The sequence below is a fragment of the Cynocephalus volans genome, chromosome 13 (genome assembly GCF_027409185.1).
Source record: "Cynocephalus volans isolate mCynVol1 chromosome 13, mCynVol1.pri, whole genome shotgun sequence".
NCBI classification, from domain to species: Eukaryota; Metazoa; Chordata; class Mammalia; order Dermoptera; family Cynocephalidae; genus Cynocephalus; species Cynocephalus volans.
The window spans coordinates 45,474,904-45,497,488 of record NC_084472.1 but is presented as its reverse complement, the minus strand read 5'-3'; the positions used below and the strand labels follow the sequence as shown (position 1 = coordinate 45,497,488).

Sequence of the window (22,585 nt, the reverse complement as noted above, 5' to 3'; positions counted from 1 at the left end):
ATGGGATTTTTCCCATCTTTCTCTGTCATTTTGTTATCTTGAGCTGACACCATTTATACAAAGTGAAGACTTTGCTTTGGGTGAAATTTCTTGAGTGTGCTGACTGGAGGGGAAGTCTCAGGAGCATAACTTGGAATAGAGAGGATGAAGAAAGGCCACTTATCTGAAGCTTGGGGACAGGAACTTAAAAGCCATTGCAGCTGGATGGATGGGGGGCTTATATGACACCTGATGAGAGAAGAAATGTTGACAGTAAGGTTGGCAAGGGCTCAGAAAGGTTTCTCTGGAGATACCTTAGAACATTCTTCTTTATATTTTACTCTGAGGTTTTCAAACACTGTAAAGCTCTTTGTTTCTGTAAAGCTCTATAGTATCCTGTAAAGATACAGTAATATCTTGCTGTCAGGTGGCTCAAGAGGCAGGGAGAAGGTTAAGATTCTGTGAACTTGTTTCTTTGTAATGCCAGAAACAGATGACTTTGGCTTCATTACCTGAGGTGGGATGTTGGAGGCAAACTGGTTGGGTGTTTGCCTTCTTGTTAATTAGTGTTCTGATTCTGTTGCCTTGCACCTTTCACTGCTCAATGGTGAATTAGAGACAAGCGTAGCAGGGGTCAGGGTTTGCTTTTGAAAAAAGCCAGTGACCACCTGTTTAGAAAAATAAAAAGTGGGGAGGTGGGCAGGACCAAAATAAAGCCAGCTGGCTACTTGTGCCAGGCAGCTGACCCGCCACAGGATCTGTGCTTGGGGCTGTCGCTCCACAGTTGAGGTGCATTGCAGTGATCCAAGCATCCCTCCCAGCTGACCTTGTGGTCAAAAGAGCCGTTTATTTCAGGTTTGCAGTGAATATTCTGTGGCCACAAAACTGTATGTATGTGTGCACATGCACACAGACAGCTTCTAACCCAAATGGGCCGTATAGAAAATCACTTACCTGTGAGATGAAGGAAGACTCAGAAATTAGACAGCACTACAGAGGGCAATGCCAGGAGCGACACTTTTAGATCCAGATGCTGCCATTAAGTGTATCACACGTTAGTCTCTCCTTGGGAGCTTTTGTGTCACCTCAGATCCTGATCAAGTTGGTCCAAGGTGGAACTTGGAATTGGTGTTTTCAAAGCTCCCTAGGGAATATGACTATGCAGAGAGGGCTAAGGATCCCCAAGTTACATTGAGAATGTGTTGGGCAGATCACCAAAGGTTGCTCCTTGTATCACCACTTACCAGGGACTGTGTTCTTTCCTGCTAGTGCTTGGCCAGGTTAATGACTTTGTGCAAATCAGGATAGTTGCTGGGGGTTGAGTGAGACTTGGGGGAATGTTTGTGGCTTAAGGAATGCACAAGTAAATCGAGGTGGCTGATAGTTTAGGGATGCTTAAATGCCTCTCCACTTGCTGTCTACTTTCTTTCACTTCGGCAGGAAAGCCACTTTGTCCCTGAATGCAGAATATCAGAGCAGAGGTTCCCAAGCTATGAAGATTGGCTATACTGTCTTGTTGGTTTTTGCATGGTGTTTTTTTTCGTTTGTAGCATGCTAGATACTCCCTCTGATAATGCTATTTTGAAACACCCTTTGAGATATGTGACCAAGTGAAGGCTTCACCATCTCTCTGGTAGAATTTCAATTTCACTGATCTGTGATTTTTCTCTTAAAATCTGGAAGGTGCCCTCTGCTACCAATCCTGTGAGTTAATTATCTGTTATCATGGTACTGGATCATCTTGTGTCTTGAAATGAGGAGGAGGAAGATGTATGCAGATGGCTTTAAAAGTTCTCCTGACAGACCCTCTGAGGTAGTGACACATATTTAGAAACCTGAAAGCTTCATTTTGTGTCTAAGTTTCTTCTGTTTTAATCTTTCAGCACACGAGAGTCTGGATCCCTGACCCCAATGAAGTGTGGTGCTCGGCTGAATTAACCAGGGACTACAAAGAGGGAGACAAGAGCCTCCAGCTCAGACTGGAAGATGAAACTGTAAGTGCTGGTCCTGGAGGGTGGGTGGGAGTGCAGGTGTGCGCTCAACAGGACTAGGTGGTACATTGTGGGCTTGAGTTTCTCCCAGATATTGGAGCTTCTGAGTACGTGGATTCTTTTTTGTTGCTGTTGATGATGATGTATGTGAAAGTGCTAAATCATAAAGTTGCTCTGTGGGTGTCACATAAAAAGCAAATACTCTTGGGGTTAGCAGTGACAGATCATTGGTGGCTGAGGTGATAATGTTCTCAGTGGAGTGTAGGGAACAGGGGAGGGTACCTCTGTAGGGTTGAGGCATCAGTGGAGGTGGGGAAGGGGAGCCACTACAGGAGACGTGCAGAGTGGTACAGTGACTGGAGCCTGGGTTCTCGAGCCACCAGCCTGGTGGGGATCCTGGCTCAGCCATCACTAGCCTTGTGACCTTGCACAAGTTAGTGTTCCTGTGCCTGTCACTCTGTACAATGGAGATGGTAGTTTGGGGCTGTTTTGAGAATGAAATGGGCTGATTTGTGTCATGTACTTAGGACAGTGCCTGGCACATGAGCACTCCATCCGTTTTAGCTGCTGTAGGGAGCATTCTCTTTTATTTGTTGACTTTCAGGTTGTTTCCCTTAAAAGGAAGACAAGGTAGTAACTACAAGATCCTATTTCTCCTAAGAGGTCCAATTCAATTTCCCTTTTCATGAGCCTTTTGACACCCTGTCTGTAATTTGTGCATCTCACAGATAATTTGAGTGCTCACTGTGTGCACTGGGGCGGGTCATGGGGGTAAATGGGTGGACAGTTGTGGCTCTGCCATTTTGGGGAGCTCACTACTGCAGGGGGCAGTGGACATGAAGGCAAAAGTGAGACAAAGTATTATGACAAATTGCTGTAGGCGTGGAAGCCAGTGGATGAGGTGCAGGAGGGAAAAGGAAAGAATCTACTAAGGTAGTGGTGTTCAGCAAGGCCAGACTTCTTCAGGAGAGGGGATTGTGGACGGGAGGCAGCCATAGAAGATTTAGGTGCAGTGGGCCGAGAGCAGAGTGTCCCAAGTGGGAGGTGGGTGTGCCAAAGCCCTGAGACCTCACTGTGTCTCCTTTGGGTGTATTCAAGGGAAGGAAAGGAGGCCAGGGCCTCTGGGAGCCACTGGAGAAGGGGACAGTTAGGTGGCCTCAGGCTGAGGATGCAGACAGAGGTAGCTCAGGCAGGGTTTATGGTGGGGGAGACTGGGAGAGAAATAGATTTGGAACAGAGTAGCAGGAAGAGATCAAGAATTGGCTTTGAGCTGGATTACGTTTGGGCTGCAGAGCAGGCGTTGCCTGGTGAAGGTTTGGGGTGGAGTGATTATTGCCTCTCTCTGAGCTCCAATAGCACTAAAAGTTTGTACTGTATACTTCAGCCATTGATCATTTATTGCCTGCTGTTTCTCATTCTTTCAAGCACTTTGGTCTTTTCTCCTTTCTTAGATGGTTGGAGATTAGCTTGTTGTTTGAACATTCTCCTACCACTAACTTCTGTTTCGTTATCAAGTTGAGCATATCACTTTTTAAAATCTGGAATAGTGAGTTTGTTAGAAAAAGTCTATACTAAGATTTACACTCCTTACCCTCCTCTTCCTGGTAGGCTTTGCTAGGCTTCTCTGGGTTTTGAGGTGAGAACTAAAATTCCCAGCAGATGGAATTATGATGACCATGTTGAAAAACTTCCCACCCCACTCCTGAAACAAAATGAAATTAGTCCACCTACTTGAATGGCATATCTTCTACTCCAACAGACTTCATTTCAGTTGATCTTTTCAAGTGGGTGGATGTTTTTAAAAAGTTGTACGGAGGTAGTGGGGAATGATTGGCCATGTTGCTAAAACAGCAGATGCTCGCCTCCCCGGCTGCAAATGAATTTGGCCCTGCATGACTAATCCTGGCAGCTGCCCAGGGCCGGTTTCCTTCCTCCCCTGCTGCAGGGCTGGTCCATGTGTAATCAAAAGGGAAGCTCTGAACATCTGAGTCTGCCCAGGTTGCTCATGGGCTGTGGACCAGGGGCAGGAGCACAGACGTTACACGCTAGACTCTGAATGATTGAGAGATTCTCCTCTGATGATGAAACCATCCTTGGTACGAGGCTAGCCAGAAAATCCACCCCATCAGCTTCTTTCCCCCCATCCCCTGCTTCCTCCCCCTGAAGTCCAGTAATGTGGGTTTCACTGCAGTGGCAAAGGATTAAAATCAATTAGATTCTCTTCCAGAAAAACAATAATGTTCCAAACCCCTGGTGTGTGGCAGGACCTTCCACCTTACTGCTGACTTGTGCCCTCTATTCAAGGTGGTCAAGCTCCTTACTGTTCTTTAAGATGTCCCCCTGCCCCACTTTGGTTATTTATTTGTTATTGTGGCAAAATACACATAGCATACAATTTACCATTTTAACAGTTTTTGTGTGTGTGTGTGTGTGTGTATCTATATATTCCCCAGGGTACCAAACAGAAAACTGAGTCAGAGTCATGCTTCTATTAAAATTTATCTTTATAAATAAACTGTTGGCCTTAACAAATATGCAAATATGCTTCCTGAAGAGAATGGTGAGGTGCATAGAATTTGTAAGTCAGACTTTTACTCTGTCATCTTTCTCTAAAACAAAACAAAAACTGGAGTTATTACCATATCGTTGGTCCACATTATTTATTCCTTTCTGTAACACCTGAAAGCCACTATATACTCTTAATTCACTATAAAGGTATCTGACAGAAGCTCACCTTGATGAATCAGGGGTAGCTTGGGGAAGTCACCCTGACTGAGGTCTAATGCAGACTGTGTTAACATATTTTTTGCCCCATCTTGCATTCTCTGAATGTGAATTCTTTTTTTAATTTAATTTTATTTTGTCAATATACAATGTGGTTGATTATTGTGGTCCATTATGGAAACCTCCCTCCCAACAACTTCATATCTGTTCGCTTGTTGTATCAACTTCAAGGAATTGTAATTGTTGTCTTCTCCCCCTTCCCCCAGTTTATTTGTGTATTTATTTATTTTTAGCTCCCACAAATAAGTGAGAACATGTGCTATTTCTCTTTCTGTGTCTGACTCGTTTCACTTAATAAAATTCTCTCTAGGTCCATCCATGTTGCTGCAAATGACAGTATTTCACTTTTCTTTATAGCAGAGTAGCATTGCATGTGTAGATATACCACAGTTTCCGTATCCATTCATCCGATGATGGACATTTGGGCTAGTTCCAACTCTTACCTATTGTAAATAGTGCTGCAATGAACATTGGAAAACAGTTATACCCTCGACTTGATAATTTCCATTCCTCTGGGTATATTCCCAGCAGTGGGATAGCTGGGTCGTATGGTAGATCTATCTGCAATTGTTTGAGGAACCTCCATACCATTTTCCATAGAGGCTGCACCATTTTGCAGTCCCACCAACAATGTATGAGAGTTCCTTTTTCTCTGCAACCTCACCAGCATTTATCATTCACAGTCTTTTGGATGTTAGTTATCCTAACTGGGGTGAGATGGTATCTCAGTGTGGTTTTGATTTGCATTTCCCGGATGCTGAGTGATGTTGAGCATTTTTTCATGTGTCCGTTGGCCATTCTTATATCTTCCTTTGAGAAATGCCTATTTAGCTCTTTTGCCTATTTTTTAATTGGGTTACTTGTTTTTTTGTTGTAAAGTTGTTTGAGTTCCTTGTATATCCTGGATATTAATCCTTTCTCAGATGTATATTTTGCAAATATTTTCTCCCACTCTGTTGGTTGTCTTTTGACTCTGTTAATTGTTTCTTTTGTTGTGCATAAGCTTTTTAGTTTGATATAATCTCATTTATGTATTTTTCCTTTGGTTTCCCATGCTTTTGGGGTCATATTCATGAAGTCTTTGCCCAGTCCTACTTCCTGAAGTGTTTCTCCTATGTTTTCTTTAAGAAGTTTTATTGTTTCATGGTGTATACTTAATTCTTTAATCCATTTTGAGTTGATTTTGGTATAAGGTGAGAGGTACGGTGTAGTTTTGTTCTCCTGCATATAGATATCCAGTTATCCCAACACCACTTGCTGAAGAGGCAGTCTCTTCCCCAGTGTACAGGCTTGGTGCCTTTGTCAAAGATCAGATGGCTGTAGGTGTGTAGGTTGATTTCTGGATTCTCTATTCTATTCCATTGATCAGTGTGTCTGTTTTTATGCCAATACCATGCTGTTTTGGTTATCATAGCTTTGTAGTATAGTTTAAAGTCAGGTAGTGTTATGCCTCCAGCTTTATTTTTTTTGCTCAGCGTTGCTTTGGCTATGCGTGGTCTTTTGTTATTCCATATAAATATCTGGATAGTTTTTTCCATTTCTGAGAAAAATGCCATTGGAATTTTGATGGGGATTGCATTGAATTTGTATATCACTTTGGGTAGTATGGACATTTTCACAATGGTGATTCTTCCAATCTAAGAGCATGGGATATCTTTCCATCTTCTTGTATCCTCTCTAATTTCTCTCAGCAGTGGTTTGTAGTTCTCATTATAGAGATTTTTCACATCCTTGGTTAACTCAATTCCTAAGTATTTTATTTTTTGGGTGGCTATTGTAAATAGGCAGGCTTTCTTGATTTCTCTTTCTGCATGTTCACTATTGGAGAAAAGAAATGCTACTGATTTTTGTGTGTTGATTTTGTATCCTGCTACTGTACTGAAATCATTTATCAACTCCAAGAGTTTTTTTGTAGAGGCTTTAGGCTGTTCGATATATAGGATCATGTCATCTGCAGAGAGGGACAGTTTGACTTCATCTTTTCCAATCTGGATGCCCTTTATTTCTTTCTCTTCTCTGATTGCTCTGGCTAGTACTTCCAACACTATGTTGAATAGGAGTGGTGAGAGTGGGCATCCTTGTCTAGTTCCTGTTCTTAAAGGAAAAGCTTTCAGCTTTTCCCCATTCAGGATGATATTGGCAGTGGGTTTATCATATATGGCTTTAATTATGTTGAGATACTTTCCATCTATACCTAACTAGAGAGTCTTTATCATGAATGAGTGTTGAATTTTATCAAATTCTTTTTCAGTATCTATAGAGATGATCATATGGTCCTTGTGTTTGATTTTATTGATATGGTGTATCACATTTATTGATATGTGTATGTTGAACCAACCTTGCATCCCTGGGATGAATCCCACTTGATCATGGTCTATAATTTTGTGTATGTGTTGCTGTATTCTGTTAGCTGGTATTTTATTGAGGATTTGGGTGTCTATATTCATCAAGGATATTGGCCTGTAGTTTTCTTTTTTAGTTGTATCTTTACCTGGTTTTGGTATCAGGATTATGTTTGCTTCATAGAATGAGTTTGGGAGATTTGCGTCTGTTTCAATCTTTTGGAATAGTTTGTAGAGAATCGGTGTCAATTCCTCTTTGAATGTTTGGTAAAGTTCTGCTGTGAATCCATCTGGTCCTGGGCTTTTCTTTGTTGGGAGCCTTCTGATAACAGCTTCAATCTCTTCTATTGTTATTGGTCTGTTCAGATTTTCTACATCTTCTTGGCTCAGTTTTGGTAGATTGTGTATGTCCAGAAATTTATCCATTTGCTCCAGATTTTCAAATTTGTTGGCATATAGTTGTTTAGAATAGCCTTGAATGATTCTTTGTATTTCAGATGTATCAGTTGTAATATCACCTTTTTCATTTCTAATTTTTGTTATTTGAATCTTCTCTCTTCTTTTTTTAGTTAGCCATGCTAATGGTTTGTCAATTTTATTTATCTTTTCAAAAAACCAACTTTTTGATTCACTGATCTTTTATATCCTTTTTTGGGTTTCAGTTTCAGTAAGTTCTGCTCTGATCTTAATGATTTCCTTCCCTCTGCTAACTTTGGGTTTGGATTGTTCTTGTTTTTCTAGTTCTTTAAGGTGAAGTATTAGGTTGTTCACTTGCCATCTTTCCATTCTTCTGAAGTAAGCATTTACTGCGATAAATTTCCCCCTTAGTACTGCTTTTGTAGTGTCCCACAGATTTTGGTATGATGTATCACTGTTTTCATTAGTTTCAAAATTTTTTTTGATTTCCTGTTTGATTTTCCATTTGATTTCTTCTTGGACCCATATATCATTAAGTAGAATGCTGTATAATTTGCATATGTTTGTATAGTTTACAGAATTTCATTATTTATTGATTTCTAATTTTAATCCATTGTGGTCTGAAAGAATACATGGGATAATTCCAATTTTTTAAAAATTTATTGAGACTTGATTTGTGACCTAATATGTGATCTGTCCTGGAGAATGATCCATGTGCTGAGGAGAAGAATGAATATTCTGAGGTTGTTGGATGGAACGTTCTGTAGATATCTGCCAAGACCAATTGGTGTAGAGTGTTGTTTAGATCTTGTGTTTCTCTGCTGATTCTTTGCCTAGATGATCTGTCCAATATTGATAGTGGAGTGTTCAGGTCCCCTGCTATTATGGTATTAGTGTCTGTTTCCTTCTTTAGGTCTAATAGAGTTTGCTTTATAAATCTGGCTATTCCGACATTGGGTGTGTATATATTTATGATTGTTATGTCTTCTTGATGGATGAATCTTTTTATCACTATGTAGTGGCCCTCATTATCTCTTTTTATGGTTTTTAGTTTAAAGTCTGTTTTGTCAGATATAAGAATAGCTACTCCAGTTCATTTTTCATTTCTGTTTGCATGGTAAATCTTTTTCCATCCTTTCACTCTTAGTCTATGTGTGTCTTTATAGGTGAGGTGTGTCTCTTGAAGGCAGCATATAGTTGGGTCCTCCTTTTAAATCCAGTCAGCCAGTCTGTGTCTGTTGATTGGGGAATTTAAGCCCTTTACATTAAGAGTTGTTACTGAAAAGCGTTGATTTACTCCTAGCATTTTATGGATTTTTGTTTGGATGTCTTAGGTGTCTTTTGTTCCTTTCTTTCTGATTTACTATTTGTTTTCTGTATTTGTTGGTTCCTTGGGTTGTAGATAAAGTTTTTTTTTTCTCTTCATTGTTGCCATTTTTATTTTACTAGTGGGTTTTGATTTTTCTTTAGTTTTTATGGCAGTGGTAGTTATTTTTCAGGAACCAAACCCAGTACTCCCTTGAGAATTTCCTGTAAGGGTGGTCGTGTGGTAGTGAACTCCAGCAGTTTTTGTTTATCTGAGAAATATACTATTTGCCTTTCATTTCAGAAGGATAGCCTTGCAGGGTCGAGTATTCTTGGCTGGCAATCTCTGTCTTTTAATATTTTGAATATATCATCCCATTCTTTTCTGGCTGTTAGGGTTTGTGATGAAAAGTCTGATGTTAGTCTGATTGGGGCTCCCTTATAGGTGATTTGACACTTCTCTCTTGCAGCTTTTAAGACTCTCTCTTTGCCTTTGAGTTTTGTCTTTGAGTTTTGCCAATTTGACTATAACATGTCTTGGAGACCTTTCTTGGAGAAGAATATGTTTGGGGATCTATGAGCTTCCTGAATCTGAAGATATGTGTCTTTTCCTGTACCTGGGAAGTTTTCTGCCACTATTTTGTTGAATATTTTTTCAATGCAATCTCCTTTTTCCTCCCCTTCTGGAATACCCATGACTCGGATATTTGAGCGCTTAAGGTTGTCTGATATCTCTCAGATTTTCTTCAATGTTTTTAATTCTTTTTTCTTTCTTTCTTTTCTTTTTCAGGGCATTGATTTCCTTGTACATTTCTTCTTTCATGTCCTGTATGTTTTTCCTTGTTTCGTTGTGTTGTCTAGCTGAGTTTTCTTGTATCTCATTTAGTTTCCTTAGAATTATCACTCTGATATTCCTTGTCAGACATTTCAAGGGCTTCTTGTTCTATAGGATCTAGAGCTTGAGGGTTATTACCCTATGGTGGTGTACTTTCTTGATTTTTCATATTTCTGGTATCTTTCCTTTGATGTTTAGTCATTGTGGCAAGGGATTTCATGGTCCACTGGTTCGACATTATTGTCTGGGTAGGATGCTGCTGGGGCTATCAATTTGGCATGGATGCCTCAGTGTCTGCTCGGTCGCCCACTGGCACCTCAGGTGCGTGGTCGCCTTCGGTCTTGGGCCTCTCCAGGGAGGCACCTCTCTGGTCAGCACGCACTTGGCTGGGCTGGGGATGGAGTCTGGTGGTGGCAAGACCTGCCTGCTCATTTTAACCATTTTTATGTGAATAATTCAGTGGCTTTCACATTGTGCAACCATCACTGCCATCCTTCTCCAGAATTCTTTTCATCTTGCAAAACTGAAACTCTATCCCTTTTAAACACTCATTTCACAATTTCTTCTCCCTGCCCCAGCCCCTTCTCACCATCATTCTACTTTCTGTCTGTGAGTTAGATTATTCCAAGTATCTTGTATAAGTAGAATCATATAAGATTTGTCCTTTTGTGTCTGACTTATTTCACCTGTTATAATGTAAGATGTTTTATATTAAAGGGGGAAAAGGATAATGTCTTATACTTTTTCTTTCCCAGACCGTGATGGGTAGGAGATATGTAGATATGCCAACCCTTGGCACAATACTGTTTTTAAACTGGACCAGGCATTTCAAGGTATGCAAAGGTTGGTGCTAAGTGCAGCTTCCTCCAGCTTTGCCTGGAACAGTTATGTGGAGGTCAGGTCTTCTCCTGGCCCCACCTCTGTTACAGACTGCTCAACTCCTGCCCTCTAGTGGCAGGGAAAACTCTCCCCATTTCTCTGGTTTTGCTTTTAAGTTCTGTTTTCCTACTGAGTTTGTGTCCAGTGTCTAGCCACCACCTTGATGGCAAAGTACTACCTGTGTGCAAGGCCTGATTTAGTGCTGGTGAGTGAGAGGAAGATGGAAATGCATGAACTTTACAAAGAGGAATAGGCTCTACCTGTGTCTCCATATTTCCAAGCCCACCCTAACATTTGTGGGGCTGGGGCAAGAGAATGTAAGCCTACTTCTGTTTAAATATTGCAAGTATATTTTATCAAAATTATTTAAGTAAATCTGACATTGTAATTTTTTTTAAATTTAAAACATTTAATAAAGATATTTGCAACTCTACTATTCAATCTCCATCTGGTTGAAAATGTAAAGAATCACTGTCTTGCTTTGGGCATGTTATGCCTGCATCTCTGTATAAACCAATTTAAGAGTAACGTAAATTGCTCAGTGCTGCAAAGTGTTCCTCATCTGTCACATTGCAATAGTTGCAAGGATTTAGTGAGCACCTCGGGAACAACAATTACAGCGTGTGGTGAAGCAAGGACTTGGACCCTTGGCCGAACCGGGTAATGATATTTCATTATGTAAGAATCTTTTGCATGTGTGTTATCTGAAAGGAAGGATGAACATGGTCATTTGTCTTTCATTTTCCCTAAGTGTCTTGGTTGCCTGATTCCTCCCCACACTCCAGACTTCAATATTATCTCTGACACTGGCAATGTTGCAACCCATGAACCTTCAAGGCAACTGTTGTCTTATTTCAAGGACATTGGGCAGGAGGCATGGAAAAGCATTTCTCTGGAGTCTGAGTGTTATTCCCAAGAGTGGGTGCTGAAGGTTACAGATCACACTGTGTCAGCACTGAATACTGACCCCAAGCACAGAGGCACCATGTGTTCCTTAATAAGTTCATGTTTTGTGCTCATGATAGTAGGAGCCCTCTAAAATGTGGAGCTCAGGGAAGGGGTGCCTCTTGCTCGGGTCTCAGGATGGTACTGAACATATCAGGATATTAGAGCAAGGACCTCTCAAATGTGTTCCTCATGTCAAGAAGCTGTAGTCTCCCTGAAGAGCTAGGACTTATGTCCTTGCTCATTGGTACACTCAGACTCATGCACCTTGAGAGTACCTACAGAGCTCTTGTAATCCTAGTGCAGATTAAGTGCCAGCTGTGTGCATATCTGGCAAAACCAGAGAGCTAAGAGCGAGCATGCTCTTCTGGTACCAGTAAAGCTTCTTAGTGGAGGTGAGTTTGATTATGTTTTTTTAGGCTGGTTATTTTAGTTCTTATTTTGATATTGGTTTACAAGTATTCTAATAATTTTTATCTTTCTTTGTTTTGCGCCCAATTGCTCAGTTATGGTTATATTATACATTTGCAAAATATTTCCTTTACGTTATAAAATATAATACTTGCATATCTACTGGTGGTATTGTTACCGATACCTTTAGTCATCTTGTCTAAAGAGTCAAAGTGTTTCAAAAAATTAAGTTATGGTGAAATAGCATAAAATGTACCTTAGCATAAAATGTACCATCTTCACCATTGAGGAGTATAGTTCAGTGGCATTAAGTACATTCATGTTGTTGGACAACCGTCGCTACCATACGTCTCCAGATAATGACTCTTAAAGCTCTTCTGCTTATTTACTGTGTCTCCCTGCAGTATTCAGTCTTTTCCAGGAGTTAGGATGTTTTGCCTGCTCACTTCAGCTTACAGATGGTTGAGGTAGTAATTTTGCCCCCCCCCCCGAGACATTTCTGATTGTCACAAATGTCATAAGGGGGGTTTGCTCTTGGAATCTAGTGAGTAGAAGCCAGAGATGCTGCTAAGTACTTTATAATGCACAAGGCAGCCCGCCCCCCACCACAAAGAACCATTCAGCCCCGAATGTCAGCAGTGCCAAGGCTGTGAAGCCCTCATTTAATGCCTTAAAGGAAATGCTCTGGACAGTTCATTGCTGAAATACATCAAGTTAAGAGTTAAACTGGGACTGCATGATTGTAACAGAATGTGTAAGCTGTGCAATAAAGATGAACTTTGACTCCATATTTTTATGCTGCTGTCATTTTGTTTAGAATTGAAACCTTGTAATTGTATGTCAGCCAGCCAGTTTTGGTGGCTTTTCATTTATAGCTTTTTTCTTTTAATTACTTGCATAACCGCTAGTTTATTCTTTAAAAATAATTATAATTGAGCAATTATTATACGTCGGGGTCTGGTCGTACAGTAGTACAAATGGCACATCTGTGCCATTGTGAAAGTATCAGTCTAACTTAGTCCAAGAATCTTTAGAAGTCTTTCCAAAACAGTGGTGGCCACTGGGCTATGGCTCTACCCCATTACACCCTCTCTCTCAGGTCCCCAACCCCACACTTTTTGGAATGCCTTGGGCAGCTCCCTGTGAGTTGCCTCCTGACTTCTCAAAGCAGGAACACAAACTATGGCAGAGGTCATGTCTACATATTCCTCCATAGCTACCTGCCCCCTTGCAGTTAGGTGGGACCCTGTGATTACTTTTGTCCAGAGAGCTACAGGTAGAATTGATGGATGTCACTTCCAGGAGGATGTAGAGAACCAATGAGAGTTTGCCATGCTCTTCTGTTCCCTTCCTTTGCCTGGTGACTGTGACGTGGTGGGTTGGGGCCAGAGTGACCTTGTGGAGCAGAGCCTCCATACCAGACAGCTGTGGGCTCCTAGCATGAGGAGAAATAAAGTTCTGTGGTATTAAGCCACTGGGACTTCAGGGTTAAGATGTGACTTCCTCATAACCCAGCTGACCTTTCCTAACTGGGAAGTTTACATGAATAAGAGAGTGTTTTATTTTTCAAGCTGAGTGTCTGCACTGTACGAGGCCTGTTAAGTAGTATGAGGGGAAGAATAAGAAATTTCTCTTTAAGGAGAATAATGTTTCTGGGAACTGGAGAAGTTAGAGGTAAGATTTAAACTCAGAACCATTAGAGAATGAGACACAGCAGAACATTCATAAATGTTTGTGTTTTTGTGCTTGTTTAGGACGTAACATAAAACAGCCTTTTAATGCACATTAAATGGACTTAGAGCCACACTGTACCTGGTTGCTACTATAGTGAGTGTAAGTGGACTGAAGCTTTGAGGTCTCCTCTTAGCTGGGAACTCGGTTTCCTTCACTTTGTTTTTCCTGTAGGACGGCTCTTGGAACTTCACAAGTAAGGACACCCCTGCTTCCATGGACCTAAGTTAAAAACTTCCAACCAATAAAGTTGGAAGGGCCCTTAAAGATGTTGGGACCAGTCTCTTATCTTACAATTCGGGGAACCGAGGTCCGTGGAAGTAAAGTGATGTGCTTGAGGCCTTCCAGCACTTGAGTTCAGTGGTTCTCAAGTTGGGTTGCACATTAGAAACCCTTGGGGAGCTTTAAAAAATGACAAAGCCCAGGGTGCAGCCAGACCAATTAAGTCAGAATCTGGGGGTGGGGCATAGCATCCTTTTAAAAAGCTCCCCTGGGGATTGCAACAGTGCAGGAAGAGTGAGAGCCACTGCTTTAGTTGATGGGTCAGGGCTTGAACACAGCGTTTAACTCCTATTTTTGTGCTTCCCGCCAGAGTAAGATCTGAGTCAACACCAACTGCTTGTCACCCTATTTTTACTAGCTTATCTTTCCTCTAGACCTTTTGGTTCTGTGCATAGATAATGAAAGCCAACTTCTTCCTCCTACTCTGTACCATGTATGATTATTACTTGCTCCAAATCTTTGTTTTGGGAGATGTCAAAGATGTGTTTGTGATTATACTTTCTTGCTGTAGTACTATGTAGCATGAACGCCAGTTGAGGTATGAGAGAAAATAAATCAGACGTTCCATTCAACTAATATTTTTTTTAACACCTAAGTATTATAGAATCATAGAGTCAGAGAGTTTAGAGCAATCTCGACCAGTGCTTCCAACAGGACATTGTGCTAAGGCATAACATTCTGTATCTGTATTGTCTACTGTGGCAGTCACAGGTGGCTATCACACCCTTAAAATGTGACTAGTGTAACTGAGAAACTGAAGTTCTAATTGTATAAGATTTTAATTAACAATGTAAACAGCCACATGTGGCTGGCGCCTACCCTATTGGACAGTGCAGGCATAGACCAGTCCTCTATCCCGTGCCTTCCTCTCTATTTTCATCTCTTGTCCAGTCCCATTAGCAAGGTGAGGACCAATAAGAGGTCCCCATCTCTTCCCAATTCCCAGCTCCTGGTCTCAGAAAGGAGGTCATGTTGACTCTGAGTGGGCAACCGAGCATTAATATTATGATGGGTGTTAACATTCAGCCTCCTCTTTACCCCAAAAGACCGAGTTATTATGAAGTGTAAGGAGTCTTCTGTGCCAGAAAGTTCTTGGCCCCTGATCATTGTCATAAACACTTAGACTTCTAATAAAACCATATTAACTGTGAATGTTGGACACTGCCAGCAGTGTTAGAATCAAATTCCTGGTACAGGAAAAAACATCTGTTCATAGATTTCTCATTCCCTCCTTCCCTCCTGATGTGCATACACCAAGAAATCTGTATCTTTGAACGCTGAGCTTGCATCTTCTACCTCTTTTTCTGCTGCTCTGGGCATTTTTGCTCCCTATTGGTGTTTACTGTAACCAATACTGCTAGTTTATTTGTGGACCTTGCTTTGCCTCCACATGCTCAGGGGAGAGGCTTTTGAGAAGAGATTCATCAGAGAAAAGACAGAATGCCAGTATTTCTGCCTCAGGGTTTAGACACAACGGGCTCAGGTCCCCGCTTTCTAATCTGAAAAATGAGGGGTTGGGACAAGTGAGCCCTGCGGTGCTGCAATTGACTGTCCCTGTGCTGCTTACTGAGATGTGGCGGAGAGCCCCGTGGGAGATGCAGGGCAGTGTGTTCCTAAGGGGACAAGGGACCTGGCCACTGGGAGACCTTATTTTGAATGAATCCAGGAAGGAGGTCTGATTATAGTCCCAGTAATACTAAGAACTCAGCAGATGGAGTAGGTTACCAACTCCAGAATTTAATGAAATAAAAATCACCTTTCAACATACTACAATCCCCTTGTTCCCCCACCTTTTGGAAATTTTGTCTGCATCTTCTTTGTGATAGTTGCTTGATTACTGGTTTCCTATATGGACAAAGTTTAATATAAATAAAAAGAGCTTTGATTAATGTAAAGAAAAGCCAACAAGTGTATGAAGAAGAAAATCACACTAACAAAGATAACCAATGATATTTTGTGTGGACGTCATTCTAGACTTTAATAAAAAGTTTGAAATAAATGGAATCTTTTTATAAGTTTCATTCTACAACATACCTGTTTTTTTTTTTTTTTTAAATTCAGCGGAATTCTCTGCGTAGCTGCCTGATTGTCCATGTAGGTCTGTGTCATGTTTTACTTGTACTGTTCATAGCTTCAGTGAGTTCATATCTCTGCTCACTTGGAAGATTATTTTGTGAGGCCACAGAAGAAGAGTCTATTGATGAAAAATTCTTGAGGCTGGCCAGTACAGGAATACAAATCTGTGACCTTGGGTTTATAAGGTTGTGCTCAAACCAACTGAGCTAACTGGCCAGCTGGAAAAGTTCTGATTGAATATTGCCTGCTGCTCTCCAGAGAGCTTGAAACAATGTGTACCCACAAACGTTGTACTTGATTTCCCACACTTTTCTAGTTAGGGTCATGTCAGTCCTTATGCCTTTGCCTATCTGATAGATAATATTAGTGGTAATTTGCGTCTCTTTGGTTACTGGTCAAATTGAATAATTTTTCATAAGTTGTCCATTTTTTATTTAGTGATTTGTATTCTGTGCCCAATTTTCTATTGGGGTGTTGGTTTTCTTTTTGATTTCTGAAAACTCTTTAGATGTTAAAATTATGAATTCTGTCATGTAACGTGGAATCCCTGCCCCTTTTTCCCATTTAACTTTGCAAAAGGTATGTTTTATGATAGTTTTAAAGTTCTGTATTATAGTCAAATTTATGATTTCCCTATGTGTTTTTGGCTTTTTAAAAATCTTTCTTCAAAAGTTCTTCCTTTAACAAATAATTGCCCATTTTTGTTATCAGTTTTGTTTTTGATTTTTTATGTTCTGTCTAAAATTTATTTTGGTATGAGGGAATGAGGATAGAATACTGGTCTAATTTTTTTTTTTCCTAAATGGCTAGCTAGTTTACCTACCTATATTATTTGAAAATCTTCTTTTAGCCTTTTGTTTGCGATTTTAACAGTTTTATGTACAAATATTTCATATGTGCTTGCCTTTATTTTTGAATATGCTATTACATTTCATTTATTTGCTGTTTTAGCACCCTTACACTAGTACTTTTATTGCTGACTTTGTAATATAACCTAAGAATTGCTAGTACGAGTTCCTCTAAAAGTGGGGTGGGAAGAACATTGATATTTATATTTTCTTAAAAGTTGACTTAGCCCAGTAAGTTGAGTCAATGTCGATAGAATTTACTAAGAGATTTATATAGAACAGTGATTCTTAAAATATGATCTATAGGCCACCTGTATCAGAATTACTTGGGAATACTTTTTAAATTTCAGATTCCTGGGCCCCACCCTAGAGCTCCTGATATATAAATTGGGTTCAGGAAACTGTTTACAAGCTTTCCAGGTGAATTTTAAGAAACCATAAGAACACCATAAGAAACTTAGCACTCAGAAAAAACACAGTGAGCAGCAGCCAGGTTCCTCTTGTTAAAGGTTTAAAAACATCCCCCACTACCTTTTGATAAATCACATGTGTTCATGTGTGAGCATACATGTAGTCAGTTATAAATCCTGTCAGTAAACATTTTTGAATACTTATGTGGTCCAAGTGCTGTGCTAAAAATCCAAGGATAACAACTTGCATCTGAATTTGACCTTAAGATATGTAATCCTACTCCCTGATTACACACGTGTATCCCAAGATCCTATTGTATTTTAGGTCAGAGCAAGATTATTGCCCTAGAGGATCTTGCAGTTAAGTTGTGAAGAAGTATATGTACAAATGGTACAACCTGAGGTCACTTATAGAAGACAGTTCATCAGTTGCAAGATAATCCAAATAAAAAGCAAGGGTGTTGATTGATTGGGAGGGAGTAAAGCACCAGTGATAAACGGACCCAATCAAAGAAGATTTCCCAGCGGGAAGAAAGAACAGCACTCTTATGGGAACTGGAATTAAAGACTCATTATTTTTTCATTAAGAAGCGATAGAACACTTTCTTAAATCTGATTGTGCTTCCTGAATTTCTTGTGTCAGTCTTTTACCTTAATGTACTAGGATTATGTTATCAGCAAATGTTCCACCTGGGCTGGTCTTTCATGGGAACACAGGTATTTTGTTCAGCTTGCCTCTCTTTAAAACGTTATTTATCTTCATCATGTATGATCATGTTAGGGTAGTGATCCAGCCAAGAAGACAGGACATTGAATACAGACCAAATGCTTCATAATTCTGCCTTTTTGTCTGCTACTTGCATTTCTTCAGATTCAGGAATATCCAGTTGATGTTCAGAACAACGAGATGCCCTTTTTACGGAATCCAGATATCTTGGTGGGAGAAAATGACCTCACTGCCCTTAGCTATCTACACGAGCCTGCAGTTCTGCACAATTTGAAGGTCCGTTTCCTGGAGTCCAACCATATCTACACTTACTGTGGTAAGTCAGGGGGCATCTACTGGCTGCATGTGTTTGAAAGTGCTTGCCATCTTTAGACTTTACTTGTCAAACTCAAATGGCTAATTTCACTCTCTCATTTATAAGTACCTCTCATTGGAGACCCTTGAAAGGTTTGCAATCAGTGAATGTGGCTTAATTAGGCTGCCCTGGTCTCCGTGGGATGATTGGTGTTAATCACAGCTCAACGAGGGAAGTAATGGGCCCCACAGTGCGGGGTGACTGGTTTAGGCTCCAGTCCTGGAGTTGCAGGAGAGCAGTGAGTACCTCACCATGCCCTCGCTCGGACACCTGCTGTCACCACCAAACACATACTATGAATTTACACCTGGCTTGTTTTTGTTTTTATTTTCTGCTTAAAAGGCCTGGCCCTCTCTGATCCTCTCACTTGCTTATCTACAAACATGGTGCTTGGTGAATATTTGCTGAATTAATGAACAAAATTCATAACAAAGTGCTTAAGCAAAAGGTACTGAAATTACCATATTTGATTTTCTTGAAACTTCTTTTTCCACATTCCAAATTTTGGTTTTTTATCTCCTTTTTTTGAGAGTATTTTTAAGTAGTTCGGCGAAAATAGAATCCTATAAATTACTGAGAGGCAGGTGAGTTGAGGATCTGGTTGTGGGGTCAAGCCACAGGGCTTCTTTCTGGGAGTGGCCCTGGTTGCACCTCGGAGACTAGTCTTATTCATGGTCACCAATGATGATTCAGGTGCTCGGGGTTTTTTTCACTGTTGTATTCCACTTTGGTTTTCAATTGGTAGCTCAGCTACTAAGTTAAGGTGAGGTTTTCTGCCCGATTTCAGGAGCTGTGAATATCATGTTGATTTCAGTACTTGAGTGGTGTAGTTTCCCTAAAGCTTCTTCACCCCAACTGCTAGTGGTAGTTTTATCTGAAAGAAACCATCAATTATCAGAGCCTTCAATGAGATTTTTCTTCAATAAGAAGATTTAAAAAAATTGACTCCTTTTTTAGGAGAAAGGGATATATGACCATCAACTTCCATTTTTAAAGGAATCCCCTCTGAGACGTCCTAGTGTCTGTACATATTTATCCAAATGCACCTTAGCTCCTCCAGCTTCAGCCATTCGGTGACTGACATAGCACAGAATTCTCAGTCAAGGAAGCACTTGTTTCAGCTGTGGAGGGGGCCAGGATATTTTGGGAAAATATGTGACCCTTAGGGTATGATATAAAAATCTGAATTGAATGCTGCATGAATTAGTTTTGTAGAATTCTCTAACAGCCAGCAGAACATCTGAGACTGTTCCTAAGAGGATTCTCGAAGTGATTTAGCCTTATTTTATTAGGGTTCTGGCCCTTAGTTTTTGGTTCAGGTTGTCTTTTCAGGCCAACTTCTGTCAAAAAAAGGACTTAGGTATTTCTTTTCTCCCATGGCCCTTTCCCTTTGTTTGGAATAATCTGGTTTATTACACGTCAGGCTTTCTGTGTGTCTTTTCAGTCCCCAGAAGGGGACACAACATAGGAGACTTCCTGTCTCAGCAGTGGCTCGTTCCACTCTTGCCTCTTCTTCCTCAAATGGCTGAAAAAGCTTCTAGATTTTGTATCTTGGTCAGTGGGTCTTCTGACATCCAGCATGCAATGTTAGGGGAAAGAAGAAGGCAGATTTGTCTTAAAGATCGAAGTTGCATATTTTGCCTATCTGCCTCACTCATCTGTAAAAGATGATCTGAACCTTATAGGATTTCCTGATTGCTCAGTCAACATTATGCAGTCCATCATTTGCAATGCACCTTTTGGGGACACAGATATAAGGGAAAAAAAATAAGATATAATATGAGATGTGATATAATTTTGAAAAAGTGAACACACAGTGCTTACTATGCCAGGCTCTGGTCTAAGTGTTTCCTCTCTCAATGAGTCATTTTATTCTTAAGACGTCCAGGTAAATGCAGTTGTTATCCCCATTTTGTAGTTGAGGAAACTGAGGTACTGAGAGATTAAGTAGCTGCCAAAATCACACAGTTAGTAATTGGTTGAGCCAAAATTACACCTTTTAATTTATTTATTATGAATATTCATGAGATACAAAGCTAATTGTCATCCCTCCTGCCCATCATGTGAGGGCCAGATTCATACTGGGGGCATACCCATTCAAAATTACACCTCGAGATATGTAAATCATACTCTGTCCACAGGTTGTTTGTATTTTAGTTAAGATAACTCACACACAGATATAAAAATTAATAATTCCTTTCCCTGATTTTAATTCTGAGATGGATTTTTAAGTCTCTCTCATACTTATTGACAGAGTTAAACATCCTCTTCTCTCTGCTGTAACACTTTGTGCATGTCTGTTTTATGAACTCAGTTTATTGAGCATTTGAGAATGCGTGTGTGTGCTTATTCTAGACTATAGGGTGTTTGGCTGCCTGGCCTGTATCTTACTCATTTTTTTCTTCACCAGGGCCGAGCACAAAAGCACACAGATATATCTGATTTTGTTGAGTGATTGGATTCTCATTCTGTTACTTTGCCGTTTTTCTGTTTTGATGTATGTGGAGGGGTGCTTAAGCTGATGCCAGCTGGCTGTCATGCTTTCAGAATCTGACTGCCTTGTCTGTTCGCAGGTATCGTGCTTGTTGCCATTAACCCCTATGAAAAGTTGCCAATCTATGGGCAAGATGTCATCTATGCCTATAGTGGCCAAAACATGGGAGACATGGACCCCCACATCTTTGCCGTGGCAGAGGAAGCCTACAAGCAGATGGCCAGGTGAGAGTAACCTCAACCCAGCAGTTCTCCTGGCTAGCAGGGGGCCAGTGGGGAAGTTTCTACCTTCCTTTACAGCTATTGCTGTCTGTTGATGGAGTGGTGAGACTGGGATTGAAGAAACATCTGGAAAACAAAGCAGTCTGAGTTTTGTTTCTTACCTCATTTCTTCATCTTTTTGTCTTATTCTTGTGAACTTGAACCTAGACTTGGAGAGCAGTAGCTGCTTAGACTTATGTTATTTTTTGAGAAATGGAATAAATCCTTTGCATTTCAGCTCTCCTCTACTTCCTTTTGGCCCTCTTTCCTCCCCTCCTGGTGTAATGAGATCCATCTTATAGCCTTTCCATTCATCACCCCAGGCTGACCTACAGATTCTCTCACTGAAGACTCCTTGACAACTTCTTGAGGTGCTCAGCATTTAGGGGCAGAAATAGAAATTTCAAATAAGCAGCTGTGGCTAGTAGTTTTGGGTTATTGGCCCAGAAGTGGAGTTTTGTTTAGGCACTTAAGTAGATCTCATTATTGCTCTTCTTTTTCTAGCTGTGGAAGATAGGTGTAAGTCTGTTTCATCAGAAAAGGGGCTAGGTAATGGTCTTATGCCATTCAGGTATAAAGTAGGGAGAGGTAGTTGTGCCAGTGTTTTGGGGGAAATGCATATGCCAGTTAACACTAAAATGCTGGATCCTTTCAGCCAAATTTTTCTTGCTACCTCTGGAGAGCATCTTATGGAACTACCAACATACATAGCAAAGTCCTTTTGTAGGAGCAGAACTGTTTAGGTTAACTTACAAGAGTGGCTGATTTTTGTGGGAGGAGAATCCCATTTAAAGTTGTCTGTGCTTCAGTGGATTTCATAGTATAATTTTCAGCCCAGTGAAGGTTTCCACATTTCATAGGACTCTTTTCTGATTTATAATGTTTTATTGCTGGCTGTAGGGATCGGTATAGAAAAGGTCTGCTTCATTATAGCTAGATGGTAACCATATTCAAAATAAGCAGTGATTGGATAGCTGAGAAATCTAATAAACAGAATGATTTATAATTACTTTATTTCTTTGAAATGTGGAGATAAAATGATTACAGGCTTTGACCTCTCTAATGCCATAAAAAAGACAATACACTGTATTAATCTGCTGTCAGGGCTTGACCAGTACTCCTTTAGCTTGGGCAGCTTACTGATGCTCACCTCTTAACTGACGGCATGGTCCAGGGTCAAACGGTCAGATGGTGGGACAGAAGAGGGAGTGTTAGTGAATCCAAGGTCAGATGGTGAGAGAGAAGAGGGAGCATTAGTGTGTTAGTGGTACACAATCCCATTCCTGCATTACTGTTGGAGGCCATGTATGGCACAGGCAGCACATGGTCCTGCTCCTGCATTACTGTCAGAGGTTGTGTATGGCACAGGCAGCACACGGTCCTGCTCCTGTATTACCGTTGGAGGCTGTGTATGGCACCGGTGGCAGACGGTCCTGCTATGTTACTGTCAGAAGCCATGCATACAGCACAAGGGAGGAAGACCTGGATCCTGGACAGGCTTCTGTGCTTTGGGA

At 40.6% G+C, this 22,585-nt stretch overlaps 1 protein-coding gene across 1 annotated transcript in view; it reads left to right on the top strand.

Moving 5' to 3' along the window:
- The first annotated feature begins 1,747 nt into the window (after positions 1 to 1,747).
- The window catches only part of MYO5B (myosin VB), a 211,660-nt gene continuing 190,822 nt past the window's right edge, over positions 1,748 to 22,585 (top strand). Inside the window, exons 1-4 of the mRNA XM_063076684.1 lie at positions 1,748 to 1,792; positions 1,863 to 1,973; positions 18,107 to 18,278; positions 20,891 to 21,035. Coding sequence (XP_062932754.1) covers positions 1,748 to 1,792; positions 1,863 to 1,973; positions 18,107 to 18,278; positions 20,891 to 21,035 — 473 coding nt within the window. The remainder of the gene's footprint in view (positions 1,793 to 1,862; positions 1,974 to 18,106; positions 18,279 to 20,890; positions 21,036 to 22,585) is intronic.